General features: G+C 46.8%; 1 protein-coding gene across 2 annotated transcripts in view; it reads right to left on the bottom strand.

Annotated features, from left to right (window-relative positions):
- The window catches only part of LOC147730798 (protein phosphatase 1 regulatory subunit 12B-like), a 654,976-nt gene that overhangs the window by 45,412 nt on the left and 592,149 nt on the right, over window positions 1-17,415 (bottom strand). For both annotated transcript variants that reach the window (XM_086955620.1, XM_086955619.1), the window contains exon 21: window positions 15,210-15,327. In XM_086955620.1, coding sequence (XP_086811746.1) covers window positions 15,210-15,327 — 118 coding nt within the window. The remainder of the gene's footprint in view (window positions 1-15,209; window positions 15,328-17,415) is intronic.

Raw genomic sequence — 17,415 nt, 5'->3', positions numbered from 1 at the left:
CCAGGGGGTTTGGCACTGGGCGCGGTCCTGGCGCGGACGGGCGTAGACGGGCTTACCTTTGGCGCACCCACTGCGCGTGAACGCTGCGCGCAAATGCGTCTGTCATATGTGGATAGTGGAGGGGGGCGGAGCGAGGGAGGAGCAGCTGGGAGGCGGGAGCGGGGTGGGGAACCAGGCTGGGAAGGCACAACAACAAACAACAAAATGGCAGCAAGCCAAGAGCCAAACAGGACGAGACTGGGACCCCAACAATCGGTATAAAAAGGGAAGCGTCACCGGCACAATCAGGCACAAATAACTCAATCAGCTAAAGGCAGCAATGTACAATCGAATATTAATTAATGCGCAGCTCAGCAGGCAGTATAGCGCTACGATGCAGTTACAATCAAGCACGATTAAAGCACAAATAGTTTCAGGGGCAATGCGAGCAATGGGCAGCTGATTTTTAAGGCAAAGAGCAGTCTGGCAGTATAGCGCTACGATACCAGGTTGTGAGCGGGGAGCAGCGTGAGGAGCTTCTGAGGAGCTCAGGACGGTCACAGCGCTTGCTCAGGAGAGTCGAGCCTAACCTTTCTGTGGGAGGGAGGAGCAGCTGGGAGGCGGGAGCGGGGTGGAGAGCCGGGCTGGAAAGACACAACAACAAACAACAAAATGGCAGCAAGCCAAGAGCCAAACAGGACGAGACCGGGACCCCAACAATCGGTATAAAAAGGGAAGCGTCACTGGCACAATCAGGCACAAATAACTCAATCAGCTAAAGGCAGCAATGTACAATCGAATATTAATTAATGCGCAGCTCAGCAGGCAGTATAGCGCTACGATGAAGTTACAATCAAGCACAAATAAGGCACAAATAGTTTCAGGGGCAATGCGAGCAATGGGCAGCTGATTTTCAAGGCAAAGAGCAGTCTGGCAGTATAGCGCTACGATACCAGGTTGTGAGCGGGGAGCAGCGTGGGGAGCGACTGCTTGTGAGGAGCTCAGGACGGTCATCTGGCATCGGAAAAGGCTGGATGAACTCCTTTGAGAACGTAGAGTCTACTGGTTCACTTTCCTACTCGGATGACATGTTCAAGAGGGAAGGGCAGGATTGCTAATCATTAGTGAGCACTGAGGACCCTCTTGAAAGGTTTGTAGGTGCTTCATATGTTTACTGTTGATTGCATCTAGATTTTTGACTTCAAAGATCCATAGGTATGGATGTGTTTTCAGTTCATTCAAATCTGCATGCAGTACTGTAGGGATATTTTCTGTTGATGTCATGTCACTGCTGTCAAAATGTTATGGCTATACTGGGGCAGAGAACTAAATTAAATACTCTTCGGATGGGTCAGTGTCCTTGACACCATGTCTCCTTTTTGCTGTGCTGTTGCATCTTTTATTGGTCTGGTACATCTTAACTGGTGTCAAGTCTAAAACAAATTGTGATTTCAGAGTACATCATGGCCATGAGGTTTGTTAGGACCCTTTGGCACCTGTATTACAAGGGTATTTTTTGTCTTACTGGATTCTCATGTATCCCTGGGAAATCCTAGACCCTCAGGCAGTTGAAGCTCTCTGATGTTGGGGTTATATTGGTATTGTGATCATGTTGGTCTGCAAGTTACGGCTGTCTGGCACCATGATCCCTCAACATCCAGAGTCCCTTGCCTGTATTGGTCTCTTTGCTCAGGCATTACGATATAATGGACTCTCAATGCCCTCTCTAATCATCAAGGGCTATGGAAAAAAAGGTCAGGAGGCAACGGGGGGAACTCTGCACTGTATCAGAGGGCTGGGGTGTCAGAAAAGGCAGGTAGGAGCAAAGCCTCCTTCTTGGACTACCTGTTGAACTTTCAAATTGTTGGAAAATACAAACTTACGTGAAGACGTAATAACAACAGATGTTCCCTTCCTAGACCAAGCCCAATTGAAGAGTAAAACTTTCTTTACACAGTGAAGACTTATGGAAAAAATCCCCAGTAAAACATCACCTGAGAAATTTAATTTCTTTATTAACAACAATAAATGAATGCAATAGGAAGGAGGAAAACATGGCGGCCGCCGGTTAGGGCAGGTCGCGTCTCTGTAGAGGAGTTCCTGTAAGCCCGTGGTAACGCGGTGATCTCGGCATGCAATTCGGCATGTAACCAGCGCGACGGCTTTACTCCCTGACTATACCTCGCTGAGGCTAATGCTTTTCCCTTCGGCATTTTCCCAGCATTTTCCCAGATACCGACGCCCACATTCACGTTTACACCCGAGGCGCCTTGGAGGTAGGCGTCGAGGCAGGAGCCGCCCGGAGCCGAGGCAGGAGCCGCCCGGTGCCGCTAGGAGCGGAGCGGGGCAGCGAAGCTCCGTGAGAGGTGTGTGAGGTAAAGTCAGTCACCGGCTACAGGGGGTTACCTGCAAGTCTCCTGTCGTGTTGCGGTTCCGTCTCTCCTTGTGTATTAACTTACGTGCTGGCAGTGTTTGGCGTCTGATGCTCGTAGCAGCCTGAGGCAGGAGCTCCGCCCTGTGCAAAAGCTAGCAAGCAGCACAACTTTTTACGAGACAGGCATAGAAGGTCTACAGTAATCATTTTCAGTAATCATTTTGGCTCCCAGACTCTTTTACCCCACAGGGGAAAGAAAAGGAAAGGAATTGGGAATAAAAAATTAAGGAAAAAAGGAAGAAAAAAAAAAGGGAAAAATTAGAACAGAGTGGATAGTGGCAGTGGCTTGCTTTATCCAAATTCAGAATTATCCAGCCTGTCGGTGTGTGGATGTGTGGTGGCAAGACCCCGCCCTTTGCCACACTCTCCCGGTGGGCAGAGGCAGCCGTGGAGCTGCGAAGGAGCCGCAGAGCGGCTGCTAGAGGTGACCTCAGCAGTCTTACCACATCATTAAAGTGCCCTACCTCAATAAAAGGAGCTCAACCGGACTCCTTCAGCCTAGATAAAACCCAGAGAGTCTGTCGCATTAAATCAAAGACAAAGATAAAGACAAAGACAAAGACAAGACTAGGGGCAGAATCAGAGGAGGAAGGTGTTGGAAAAACATTCGTCCAGTCACCGCCATCAAGTAAGGAGCTCGGGAAGGGATGTGTGGATACTAAAAGGGGTAAGGTTGATTATATCCTCACTGATACCTTTCCTAAATTGGGTCTTAGTCCTGGTGACGCTAAGAAGGGAGCGCAGAAGGGGACCAAGGACGTGGCTGTAGATCTAGAATTCGGACCTAAAGAGAGCACTCCGGGCCCTGCTGTTTTTGTGTTTTCTGGCACTCACATCGTAAATTCCGCCATTACAGTAACTGCGGTCGGCTGGGTTAAAAGGTACTAAAGATTCAATAATTGGACCTAAAACAAGATCTAAAAAATCTAAAGGTAGTGCGGCGAAGCTTACCCCCTCGCTTAGATCTTACTTTAAAGTGTTACCTCAAGTTCTAGAAATCCCCAGTGGTCCACTAGAGGACAAGAATAAGATGGGCGATACAGATGTCACTTTTTTTTTTTTCCCCAATTTCCGATGATTAAGCCCATCCACTCAAGTTCAGTATTGTGGTCTGCCCAGATTCCGACATTTATATACAGAATACTTTGGCACGAAGTTGTTTTGAGACATCGTCATAAGATGCACGGTTGTACCTATCAACTCATAAAACTCTTTGCCAAGTAGGGAAGCGGCTCAATCTCCAGGGTCTTGCTTCTAGAGGCAGTGAGATGATTGGTTGGTTTTTCCCGCATCTAAGGGACGTCTGTCGGGCAGATGAGGATACAAAAAAAAAAAAAAAAAAAAATATGCATGCGCTCTAACTCAAAACTCTGGCCTAGGCATAGCAGCCTAAAACGAGGTAAAATCAACACTCTAGTCACCTAAAATGACACCAAAACACTTCCTTTATACAACTTCCTACAATGTAAACACTCTTCAACGAAGCAATCTTTATTTAATTTTTGTTGCTTTTTTTCAGATCACTAGGAAGAAACCAGTGAAAAGGACAAGACTGATGTCGAGCCTCTAAATAGTCCTGGAATCCGGTTCTCAAGGAAGAAGCGAGCTTCTCCTTTGAATGGCAGTTTGAACCGATCGCTTGGGAGATTGCTCCCCATCAGGGAATTAACCTGAAGGGGAGAGGGAACTGCTCTGGCATGTCCTTGTGAGCCTTTGCCACAAATAACACAGCCTCTCATTCTGTGAGGACCATTGGGTACATCAAAGTGGTACAAAAGGGGGTGGTGCCAGGATGCTTGTTTCCGGTCCAGGGAAGACATGGCTTGGCAGTTCGGGCTTGACTGTTCCCATGAGGCACAGGGTCAGACTGATTTGCATATAGCCATGTCTGAACTGCGGTGGCTGAGTGAGCTAAAGAATGGTGATGGATTAAACCCAGATCAGTTGACTGGGGGTGAGTGTTTGATTTGCTCAAACGCTCCGTCATTCATCTCCTTTTGTACCACTGGGTACATCAATCAGCACAAATCCCATGCCAAGAGGTTGTGTTCGGACCTGAAACACCACATGTAATTGACTTTCGGGTAGAATATATAGATGTACTTCTGCAACCAAGTTAAGAATGTTGACCTAGGAGGGTATCGAAGTTAAGCAATTTTGTTGCTGGAACACAGAGGACCTCCAGACTCGCATCAATGAAGCGTAGAAAAATAGGAACCAGAATATCTGTTCTGCTCCGGTCAGATCCGGGAGCAGAAAATGCATGTAGACACCTGGCGACAATAGAGGCATTTTACTGGAGGAAAAAAAGTTTCCAGATCATGTCTGGTACTTGGAGAGTATTCATAAAGTGAGGAGTTTGCTAGAAGAAGTATCCATCAGAAAAGAAGATGTGCTTTATGTTTGAATCACAAGAATTCAGGTAAACTACATAAAGTGACATCTTGAGTTTTCAATTAATTAATCTTTCAGGTGAAATTGTAGGTAAATGCAGTTTTGGGTAACTGCGGGTGCATTTTGTTTTAAAACTTTAATGGATATTCTATTCATGATTAAAGTGAAAGTTTTGTTTCTACACACTGCTTTTAAATAGCTAAAAATGGAGAGTGGAAGTTACCAGGTGATGCCTGACTTGAAGCACTTAAAATTCAAACCGACGTGAAACTGCTTCACAACTTTAGGCAGGAAGAACGACCGTAACCGCAATACTAGCTTGTCTTGGAAGAGGGTGGGATAAAGAGGGTTGACACAGAGCTTGAAACTCACTCACACCACAACGAGGATCACTTCTTGAGGGTGAGAAGCTGCAAGAGCAGCTGTGAAGTGGCTGGATTGGACTGCACATCAGAAATGTAAGGACAAAGTTAAGGTCACACTATGGCATGACAAAGGGAGGAAGCCAATACTGTAAACCTTTCGAAAATCTCCTATTAACTGGGGATGAGGATTGATCCAGCAACCGCAAAAATACTGAAAGAGCCAAAAGGTACACTTAAGCTGTGACCAGAGCAAGGCATGCCGGGTCAGGGACAAAACAAATAACAAAATGCCAGATAACTTTGCCTGGGGGTGGTCTATCAGCTGAGTAACACACCAAGCCACACATTTTTCCCAACAACAGTTGTATACAGTTTTGTTGAGGGACACCTGCCTACAAAGATGTCATCAACCATCTGCAGAAGAAGGTTGAAGGTGTTTAGCTGTCAACGCTCAATCTCCAAACATGAAGGTGGAAACTGTGAAGGCACAGATGAAGAACCCTTCTGTGATCCTGTGACAGCATGTTCAACTAGAGGGGCAACCTGATTAGAAGACAGATACTCAAGCCCAGAAAGGAGTTCTGCATACCATACTTACCGTATCCAATCCGGGGCCACTAAGCTGACTTCGGCACTGTAGGTCCTGATGGTCTTGAAAATTCAATGCAAGAGTGGTATGGACAGAAAGGCATACAGGAGTACAGAGTTGCTCTCAAGGCGGAACGCTTATCCGAGCAAAAGCCACATTGGAAACAACAATGTGCAGAATGGCTGCCATTGAGTTTTCTTGGCGGTGGTGAACTGATGGAGTTAAGGCTCTCCCCATTTGTGGAAGAGACATTACACCACCTCGAAGTGCAACTGCCACTCGTGATCTGCAAGGCACAAACGGCTGAGCCCACCGCTCTGGCATTCAACAATTATGAGAGGTGATTAAATAACAGGAAAATTCCTTGGTGATCCACCCATTTCCATAGGAACGGGCCTCATAGCAGAGGGTCCATGACCCCACCCAGCCCTGCTTGTTGCAGTACCACATTGGCGGTGGTGTTGTCCATGAGCACCTTTACCATTCTTCCCTTGATGGATCAAAGGAAGGCTTTCAACACCAAGCAGATGGCCCTCAGATCCAGATTGTAGATATGGAGCCAGGACTCTGCCAGAGACCAAAGGCCTCTAATCTCCACCTCTGCAAGATGGCCATCCCAACCGAGAAGCAATGCATCAGTCAGCACTGTCAGCTCTGGTGGGGAAGGGAGAGGGGTCTGCCGTTGACATAATCGTGGTCCAATAACAAAACCACTGCGGATCTTTTACAGTCTCTCCGAAATTTTAACTTGTTCAGAGAGGGGTTTCGGATGTAGGGTCCAATGAAACTTCAGATCATACTGCAGAGCCTGTATATGCCATCTGGGGTACTCGATCAGCAGGATACTGGAGGCCATCAGTCCCAGAAGACTCAGTGTCAACCTCACTGAAATCCAGGACCAAGGCTGAAAGACTGGAATCATAGCATGAATTTCCCAGGGGAAAGGCACAAAAGGGAACCGTGTCCGGAATGGCTCAGATGAAGGTAAGCGTCTGAGAAGTAGTTAGGTGTGGCTTCGACAGATTGATAGAGAGACCCAAAGATGACAGGAGGTACACTGTACTCTCAATTAATCAATCAGGGTTTGTATAGTGCAGCTACTTACCAGTTAGGGTCTCAGGGCGCTGTGAGGCATAGTGGGTATGGGCGCAGTGGATCAGACTAAGTGTTGAGTTCTTCCGAAGAGCCAGGTCTTGAGGCCCTTCCTGAATTGCGCCAGCGAGGATGATTTCCTGAGGTGGATAGGCAAGGTGTTCTATGTCTTGGAGGCGAGGTAGGAGAAGGACATTCCTCCGGTTCTGGTCTTGCGGATTCGTGGGTAGTTGCAACTGCCTCAGGCGAGTCTGTCATCAAATGCCAGTCTAGGAGATACACTGTTACCTCAGACCTCACAAGGTGTGCTTCTAACACAGCCATAACTTTCATGAACATCAGTGGAGCATTGGTAACACCAATGTGGAGCCCAACAAACTAAAAATGCTCCTGTCCAATCACGAACTGCAGGTATCATCTATGTGCCTGCAGGAAGGATACATGGAAATATGCGTCCTGCAGGTCCAACACCACCATCCAGTCTCATGGTCGAGGGCAGACAAGACATGGGCCAGTGTGAACGTTTTTAATTCCTCCTTCCAGATGGAAGCACCGAGCGGTTGCAAGTTTGTAATATGCCGAAGACCCCTGTCCTCCTTAGGCACCAGAAAGTAGCAGAAATAACAACTACGTCCTACTCCTCCTACGTGGAGGAGTGTGGCTCACTGATTAGAGCGGCAGACCCTGATGCAGAGGTCTGGCCCGGGACCAGGGTTCAATTCTCGACGCGGCAGGGTCCTGAGCCCAAAATGTCCACGGACTCGATAATTCTCGCCTCGGTGCCTACTCTAATCATGGGGTCCCACGCTGCAACTCTGGGCAATAGCTTGCCTAATCTCCACTACGCCGGCCCACCCGCTGCGGGATGCCTGGCTTTCACCTTGGGGATGCCCAGTAGGGGTTATCTCACAGGGAAAAAGCCAGGACGGGTTCCCAAGGCAAGCGCCTTGATGCCTTCGGGTGATACGTGCGCTATATAAGTCGCAATACATTTACATTTACATTTACTTCTAGCACAGGCACAATCTCAATAGGCCCTATGGCCAAAAGGACTTAGACTTCTTGCTGCAAAATGGAGAGATGGTCCTTCTTCAGTCGCTGCTGGAACAGTGGAATGAGAAGTGGTGAGAGAATGAAAGTAGGGCATATCCCTGCTGAACAATGTGCAGGAACCATCTGTCTGATGTTATCACCTGCCAACCAGGCAAGAATCTTTGCATCCTGAACCCTACCGGGTGGCTGTGCTCCACTAAGTGTGAAAAGAAACCAGACTTTGGTCTGGACGGCCTAATGCACAGCCCTCTTCACTCAAAAGAGTGTAACACAGAAAGACTTATATAATTTAGAAAAACGATATCCATGTTTTAATGTAAAGCAACATGTCTGCAGACATTTAAACAACGCATGAGGAAGCGAAGAAGGAAAAATGATGGTGGTATTAGGATGAAAATGAAGGTGGAGGGAAAAGAAGGAAATTATCTTTATAGATTAGCTGGTGTACCAGGCTTGGTCAGTGAATGAACAATACGAAGCGATATAAAAAAATAGATTAGGGAGTAAAACAGTGGGGTGGTTCGTGTTACGGCGTTAGCATTCAATTCAAACGGGGGAAATAAAATAAAATAAAATAGCTGTGCAGTAGTGTGATCTCGGCATTCAAAGTTGGGCAAACAGGGTGAAGAGAGCGAGTCAAAGCTATCAGGCGATTTTTAAATATGCTGGTGAGCGAGCGGAATGATAACGGGTAAACGTGAGTCAATATAATCAAGTGATGTTAAAACATGCTGGTGGACAGACGAACCAATAACGGGTTGATTAGTACATGCAAGAAACTGGTTCGAGACGTATATAAAAACGTACAAATCGGAGCGGAACGCTTGCGGTGTCATTAACATCGAGTCCACATCACGAGAAGCATGAATGCACAATCTACCCGAAAAAAAACACAAGTAAACACACGTATATGTCGATTGGTGGGGGTGACGGAAGAATAAAAGAAACATAGCTCACCAGAAAGCGTTACGTGGTAACCCGATGAAAAAAGTTATCTTCAACAGGGGCTATTCTTTACTCTGTGAATAACGTACAGAGTATAAGGAACATGAACGACTAGGTGGCATTATTGATACAGTGGCGATTAAAGTAAAAACACTCACCAAAAATCGTGCGCGGAACGGCTTGCCAGAACACCGGTGGTCACTGGCTCAGCAAAGCGTGATCTAAGACGAGCCGTACATGCTAGCGGCTCAATGTAACATCAGTAGAAAAAAATGGTAATCGAAAGTAGACTAAACTCGTAGTAAAGGTGTCGGCCATCTTAAAGTGTGAGAGTTCGGGACCGGGTGAAAGTGCATAGCAATGAGACAGAGGAATAAAGATAAAGATCAAGAGAAATAAGGATACGAAGTCCAGAGGAACTACAGATTCAATACACAGTTGCATACTATGCATTAGTATTGAGAAAAATAATACATTAGCATAGGTCAAAAGGGTACATTCTGCTTATCGGTTTCTTTAAAAGCAGGTCAGATGACATCAATAAGAGAAAACTTTAGTTACAAGAAACACGCTAGTTCAAATTTGTCGTTAAGTCCTAGCGGGGTGAGTGTTTGCAAAAACCAAATCCAGTATGTTTCACGCCGAGATAAAAATGTATTGGTGTCTCTGTCTAATCGTTGTTCAATGATTTCTAGTACCCCACATTTCAGTTGAGCTATGATGGCATGGCCTGACGACTTCAGGGACCGCTCAGTGGTGTTTTGGTCTGATAAATATGACTGTTGTCGAATGCATTAACCAACAGGCAGCACGCTGCAAATGGATCTTGAGATTGTTAAAAGAAGTTGTGCTGCGTTGCATGAAATTGAATGTACAGTTCAGGGCGAAACATGTGCCAGGCGTACTGAATCATGCAGCTGATGCACTCTCTCGTTCACATATGCAGGCGTTCAGGGGTTATCTACCTACAGCGGACCTAGTGGCGGCACCATTCCCCGAAGCACTATGGCTAATCCGTGCCCCGGATTACAAGACCTCGTGGCAGCGAGCTTAGCCCCAGGACAAGGAAGGCATACGAAGGAGCGTTTCGTTCCTATTGCACATTTTTGGGTCCCACAGGGAGTCAGAGCTGGGGGCAGGAGGAATCTTCCTGGGGTTCCTGGTAGCACTGCACAGAGAAGGCCGATCAGCGGCAACGGCCAGTAGGCATAGGGCGGCCATTTCATTCATGGCGCAAGTGCATGGCATAAAAGACCCAACGGGTTCCTTTTTAGTTAAAAAGGCCCTTCGCGGCTGGCAGCGCCTCGAGGGTCGCAAGCAGGACGCGAGGCGCCCAATCGGCTTACACAGGTTGTCTCTACTCGTAGCAAAACTAGACGAGACGTGCTCCTCCCATTTCGAAGCAGTTCTGTTCTGGGCAGCTTTCGCATTAGCATTCCATGGGGCTATGCGGGTGAGTGAACTGGTCGCAAGGAATAAGACAGACGTTGAGGGAGGCTTGTGCAGGGATCACGTCCAAATTAGGGGTGATTCGATGGTGGTCTCGATAGCCAGGTCCAAGACCGGCCAGGGGGCTATGGGAAATAGTGTTGTCGTGCAGCGCGCGCGAGGGTCCCCCACGTGCCCGATAAAGTGTATAGAGGAATACTTGGCACTAAGGGCGGCTACATGGAGGGGGAGTTTGCTAAGGCACAAGGATGGCACCCCACTGACGAGGTTTCAGTTCCAGAGGGTGCTAGCACTGACAATCGCTGCTGCGGGCATGGACCCGTGCGATTTTGGGACCCACTCCATTAGGATAGGGGCTGCTACTGAGGCTACAGCCAGGGGTCAGAGTGCGGAGGAAGTGAAAAAGTTGGGACGATGGTCCTCGAATTGCTTCAAAAGGTATGTGCGATTGCACATGTTGTAAAGATCAATTGACATGCACTCACGCTTCTTGTCTTTTGTTTGAATTACAGTTTCGCGAGCCTGTCACGCGGGGCGGAATTGGAAGTCGACCCAGCACCAGAAGACCAGTGGTCAAGGATCACCGTCTGGAGGGAGAGTGGTATGGGTCGTGGGCCACTCATATGTGAGGCGCGCCGGGGACGTATTCAAAGCAGGTGACTCGACTCACGCAGCTGGGGAATACGGGTACAGAGTGGCTTTCCATGGGAAGGGCGGGCTCTGTTTTGACCAATTTGAATCATTTTTTGAGGGTCTCTTAGGGCGGCAAAGGTCACCGCCATCTGTAGTCATAGTACACCTGGGGGGCAATGACTTGGTGACACTGGGTAGACGAGTGTTGTTTGAACAAATTTTGTCTGCTGTTAGCTGGTTGGCTAAAAGAATCCCGGGGTGCACGATTGCCTGGTCCCACATGATTCTCAGGAAGGTATGGCGGGGGGGCCTTTCGGTGTCAGCACTGAACCATTCGGTGAAAAGGGTTAACAATAAAATTGGTAAATTGCTTCGCTCTTCGCAGTTGCATAGCATTTCTCACGGGTGTATTCGGGGTGATCTCATGTATCTGAATGATGGGGTTCACCTGTCCAGGGAGGGGAATGATTTACTCATAGGAGACTTCATAGCATGGCTAAGGGGTTTGAGGAAGCATGACCTTTAGGAGGAGTAGGGGGGGCCGGATAGTCGGTCAACTATCCGGCCTGTGGCGGTAAGGTCATGATCGGTGAGCAGTAATTTCAAGGTCCCTACAGGGGGGCGCCACCCAGAATGGATGGGAGCGCCCGGGGGGAGGCGGCCATTGGCCCCTCCCACGGGAAGGCGGCACCCACTAAGGATGTGTCGCCTAGGGGGAGACGGCCATAGGCCCCTCCCAGGGGGGGAGGCGGCTAGATGCCCCTCCTACTAATTTCCCGGGGGCCGGATATCCGCGACGGCGGATAGAGAGTGTGGGGATGGGGGGGGGGGAGACGACCTGTAAGATGGCGTCGAGTGGAAAGGGGGCCCCCACCACGACACAGGAAGTTACAGTTGGCAACGAGGGTAGAGTCCTCTGCGCATGCGCCACTCACACCGTGAGGGTGAGAGTTTTGGTAGTAGGGATCTGACACCGGTTAAGACCTTGCCGTTGGTCCGTAATGCTAGGATGTACAATTTTAATTCAGAATGGATGCATTTGCAGGATGTTAGACTCGGCTAGGAAACCTTTGTATTAGAGATCTGTTAAGGTTAGCCAAAGAACATGTCTTCATTGAAATGTAATAAATGTAAAATTGTACATAATTATGAAACTTTTATTTAATGTTTTAAATTTTCATATTTTAATAAATACGGCCGGGAGGGTGACTCCCTCCCACCTTCCAAAAGTTCAAACCTGTGTCCGACTTCTCCCATCCTTGGGGATTGTGTTGGGAGGGGGTGGCGGGCATCCCGGCCATACTGTTTCTTGCATGTACTAATCGACCCGTTATTGGTTCGTCTGTCCACCAGCATGTTTTAACAATCACTAGATTCTTTTGACTCACGTTTACCTGTTATCGTTCCGCTCGCTCACCAGTATGTTTAAACATCAACTGATAACATTGACTCGCGCTCTTCACCCCGTTTGCCCAACTTAGAATGCCAAGATCACACTACTGCCCAGCTATTTTATTTTCTTTTACTTTATTTCACCCGTTTGAATGCTAACGGACAAACACGAACCACCCCACTGTTTTAATCACTAATCTATTTTTTTATATCACTTCGTATTGTTTGTTCACTGACCAAGCCTGGAACAACAGCTAATCTATAAAGATAATTTCCTTCTTTTCCCTCCACCTTCATCCTAATACCACCATCATTTTTCCTTCTTCGCTTCCTCATGCGTTGTTTAAATGTCTGCAGACATGTTGCTTTACATTAAAACATGGATATCGTTTTTCTAGATTCCCCTGATGAAGGGCTGACTGTATAGCCCGAAATGCATTGGGACTTTTAACCATACTTGATACTGAAGAATTGGTTCCTCTCCGCTAGGGATTATGTGATTTTGAACATTGTCCTTGGATTTCACAAAGAAATTTCTGCACTACAAAGAAGAAAAAGCGACGTTGTTTATTTTATTGATGTTTTGAATACTGTGATTAACATTTGACTGAATGTTAAAACTTTATTGATAACTATATAATTCTTTCTGTGTTACACTCTTGAGTGATGAGGGCAGTGCATTAGGCCGTCCAGACCAAAGTCTGGTGTCTTTTCACATTTATGATTATAGGCTCGCAGGGTCTATTCCTTCTGCACACAATTGAATATATTGTTTAAATTTGATTCCTTGTTCCATTCTAACCTTCCACCTGTATAAACTCAGTGCATCTAGGTTGCTTCTCCTTCTGTGCTCCACTAAGGGCATGCTAAAGGGGTTTGGTAGGTGGGGCTTCAGGGGAGGGCGAAAAGGAGGCAGTGGCCTGGATAGCCCATAGACCGGGAACTCGAGGGCAGTGGGCACCACAGCCTCGTCTGCAAAAGGTTTGGGCTGATGTGGATGGTGAGGTGGAGCAGGTAAGCCCAGCGAGCGTGCTTCAGAGCGGAATCTGCCTTGAAGCCAGACAGGAGAGTCCCATCGAATGGCATGACCATGAGTAATGACTGGACATCTCCTGAAATACTGGCGGACTGCAGTCTATTGTGATGACGAATGAGACACTGGTCCACCCAATGGAATCGGAGTTGTCCAAGCCACAAGTAATTGAGAAATTGGCTGCGTCACGACCACCCTGTATAGACTGTGCAAGGACAGTTAAGAGATATTCAGAAACACCTGGGAGAACTTGAACCACCGGATCCCAAATGTCGTGGGAATACCTCCCCAGCAGGGAGCCAGGATTTACAGAACAAAGCGCCAAGATGGTGGACGAAAAGACCCTCTTTCAAAACATCTCCACCCGTTTTTACTACCTACCGGGTGAGCAGTTGGGATTGTGATGGGGTTTAGTCTTGGTTGCATGAGGCCTGTATCACCAAGCTTGCAGCGGAGGGATGCTGACATGAAAATAGATGGTCGCCTGGGGCAAGGCGGTGGAGTCGATCACTCTGGCGGTTGAGCACTGGGCCAGAGGTAAGTTTAGCCAATTCTCACAAACATAGTATCCATATGGGCCTTGTTAAAAGTAAGAGGGGCTCAGTAGATGTTTAGTCAGGCTGACAGACCTTTGGAAGAACGCTGTCTTGACCTTCAAGGTAGAGAACTGTAGGTCAAGGAGTTGAGCTGCCCTATGCATTACCGCAACGCAAGAAGCACTCACCTTAGTGGCAGTACAAAGGGGTGAGAGAAGTCTCGACTGAGGCGGTTTATCAAGGCCACTTGCCTCTTGTAACTTGACAATATTATCTCCCGCATCAGAATTGCTGTCTTAAACAATGCAAAATAGGAAACGCAGAGTATGTGTTCTTCCTTGTGATGGCTTGGGTGGAGGAAGCGGTGCCTCAATAGCTGTCAGCCGCAGCCCCGGTCGAACAGATGCTGAATCTGAGAGTACAATAGGCACTTCATCTTCCTGTGTCAATGGAGTCAACATTGGTGTTGAAGTTCCGGGTACAGGCGTGAATCTAGGTGCTGGAGATGGAGTCAGAACTGAAGCATGAGGCAACCCATGCAGGAATTAGAGGATCCAACTGGCACAGAGGACAAACCCCATTGGCAGTATTCCAGATGGAGGGCCTGTTGATCCATAGGGTCTGAAGGAGTACCTGAAGGAGTCATTAAAGATCCAAAGAGTCAGAGCATGGCTTTGCAGAACTCTGTTCCACGACAGGCTGTGATGTTAATCGACTTTGGGAACACGATCAAGAAGTATGGCGCCACCCACAAGCCATCTTAGGAGAGAGAGAGTGGTGGGAAGGGCCACATCTGGTCTCACATGCCCTTTGGGTTCACCAACACACAATTGCTTCAGGCATTAGAGGTGTGGCTTGACCCCAGGCACCACAGGCAAATCCGATAAGGGTCTGTCGCAGACATTTGTTGGCAAGAGTCCATACAGGTTTTAAAACCTATTGTTTTAGGATGCAACATTTCCGCTGCACAATATTTTACAATTTTTTAAGTAAAGAGGGGTCTCAAAGAGAAGAGAGGAAGCGTCGGATCTGCATTTGTTGCCGCTGAAAGAAAGAAACTGATAATGTGTGGGAGAAGCATCTATATACGCTCCTCACATTTCTGAAGCAAAATGACATCAGAGTGGAGCCACCTAATGGCGTGCAGAGATACTGCTGAAAAGTTTCAGGATCCAGTCTGATGCCTGGGGAATATTCAAAAAGTGAGGAATCGTCAGCTAAAAGTCTCTATCAGAAATTACATTACACCCGTTAAGTTCCTTAAGCTAAACACTCCTCTCTCATCTACAACTTCCTTTGTTTCACATTCACTCACCTGCTTGAAGTCCTTCTTCTCTGGCTCCTTTGGTCCCAGAAGTGCTGCAATGGAACTGGGAGTTCGGGGATTCCGAGCTGCTCTGCTTGACACATGGTCATTAGAAACAGACTCTCCCCTGGGAAAACAAATGTTTGAAGTTTGAGTAACTAATATTCTTGTCATTCCCAATCTATATCTCTCCATTTACCCGACCCAAATCACTGCCCAATTCTCTTCAAGTCTTTCAGAGAGATCATCCAATATTACATGTCTCTCTAATCCCTTATCTCACAATCCTTTCTTTTATTTTCGCATATATTTCTTTCAGCTCCCTCAATAACATATTCAGATTGGTCTGTGTGTATATCAGCCTATCCCTCCAGACCACAACCCAGACATCCAACTTACAATATGCCAGACACGTCCCCACATATCAGACCTTTCCCTACACTCACACCTCAAATGATCTAGACACCTCTCTACTACCACAGTCTGACACTCTTCCTTCATATCCCAAACAATCACTTGCCCACATTTTCCAGACACTGTCAACCTTCCACATACTGGTGAAACTGCTTCATGTTGCGTATATTTCACCTCTTAGCAGCTCTCACCTAAACATCTGTTCGTAGCATGTAGTGCTGTAAATTCACATGCTTAGCATTATCTCACCATCTAGTGTTGGGCTCGGATGTGTGCAAGTTGCTTTTCTTTGAAGAAAGTATTAGTCACGAGGCATAGTGACTACTCCTCTGGCTGCTAATGTGCATGTCATAACGCCATTGTTAGATTGTTTCCCCACCATGCGGGTGAGGATTGAATGTGAAGTGTCGCGTAGTATAGCGATATGCCCATGAAGAAGGAATTTGCAAGGACCTAGAAACACAACTGCAACAAACACAGGCGTCCTCTGCATGTGAATCAATAGCACTACATGCCACGGACAGATGCTTACTGGGAAAGCAACATTTTCCGTTCGAGGCATGTGTGGCTGTATATACACATGCTTAGCATAGACTGAAAAGCAGTGCTCCTCTATAAGCAGTGCTTAACCTGTGGGGAGGGGGGAGGTGGTTGTTTGAAATACTGTATGCAGAACTGCTTGGCCCACATTAGCTTGTTGATGGGCTAGCACATATACTCAGTATAGTTTTGTAAATGTATGCAGTGTAGACCATGTAACTGCTTTACATATGGCAGCCATAGGTATATTTCCTAGGAAGGCCATATTGAAGCTCCTTTTTTACGAGTGGAGTGAGCTCTAGGAGCTCTTAGCTTTTAGGTAAAAGCTAAAGTTTCAAGCTTTAGTTTAAAGCTTTTGCATAGGATGTTCGGATGCATTTGCCAATCAATCGTGCACTGCCTGCTTCAGAAATGGCCCTTCCTTTGTGTGGTTGTGAAAAGGTAGCACAGAGTTATTGTGTTTTTCTAAGTGATTTGGTTCTATCAATATAATACACAAGGGCTTGTTTTACATTTAAGGTGTATAGAGCCCTTTCCGTAACTGAGTCAGGTTGGGGAAAAAAACCTAACAATTGGATATATTGATTAAGGTGGAACTGAGACACCACTTTTGGAAGAAATTTACAAAGAGAACAGTGATATCAGGGAATGAAGAGTGCCAAACTGAAGAAAGTATTGAGACCAAGAAACTGGACTTCTCAAACACTGACATCATTATGCAGCAGGTTGTAAAGTGCATACTGTGTGATGCTTATCGCTACTCCATTGAGACATTTAGGCACAGTACTACTCTTTCATTATGAAGTGGGAAGAAGGGTTCTTTTACAGTAAATGCATAAAGCTCACTGACACGTCTGAGTGAAGTGATAGCAACTAGGAATGTTACATTTCAGGACAAAAACTGAAGAGGGCAGGAGTGGAGTGACTCGAATGGAGGGCCCATTAATCTTATTAATACAATGTTAACATTCCAAGTGAGAGCTGGTGGTACCCTAGCAGGAATGACTCTTGAGATCTTCCATGAAGACTCTAATGACTGGAATCCTGAATAGGGAAGTGTGTTGTCTGTTTTGTAGATATGCAGTCGACGCTAGGTGCAGCCTTACAGATGTAAAAGCTAGACCAGAGGTATGTAAATTAAATAAATGCCTTGAACATTGTCTTTTAAAGGATCAATGTGTTTGGAATGACCATATTGAAAAATCTTTTCCACTTTGCAGAATAACAGGGACGAGTAATGGCTCTGCATGCTTCTTCGAGG

The sequence above is a fragment of the Lissotriton vulgaris genome, chromosome 2_1 (genome assembly GCF_964263255.1).
Source record: "Lissotriton vulgaris chromosome 2_1, aLisVul1.2, whole genome shotgun sequence".
NCBI lineage: Eukaryota > Metazoa > Chordata > Amphibia > Caudata > Salamandridae > Lissotriton > Lissotriton vulgaris.
The sequence above is the reverse complement of the archived record's forward strand: the minus strand, read 5'-3'. Positions and strand labels throughout refer to the sequence as shown.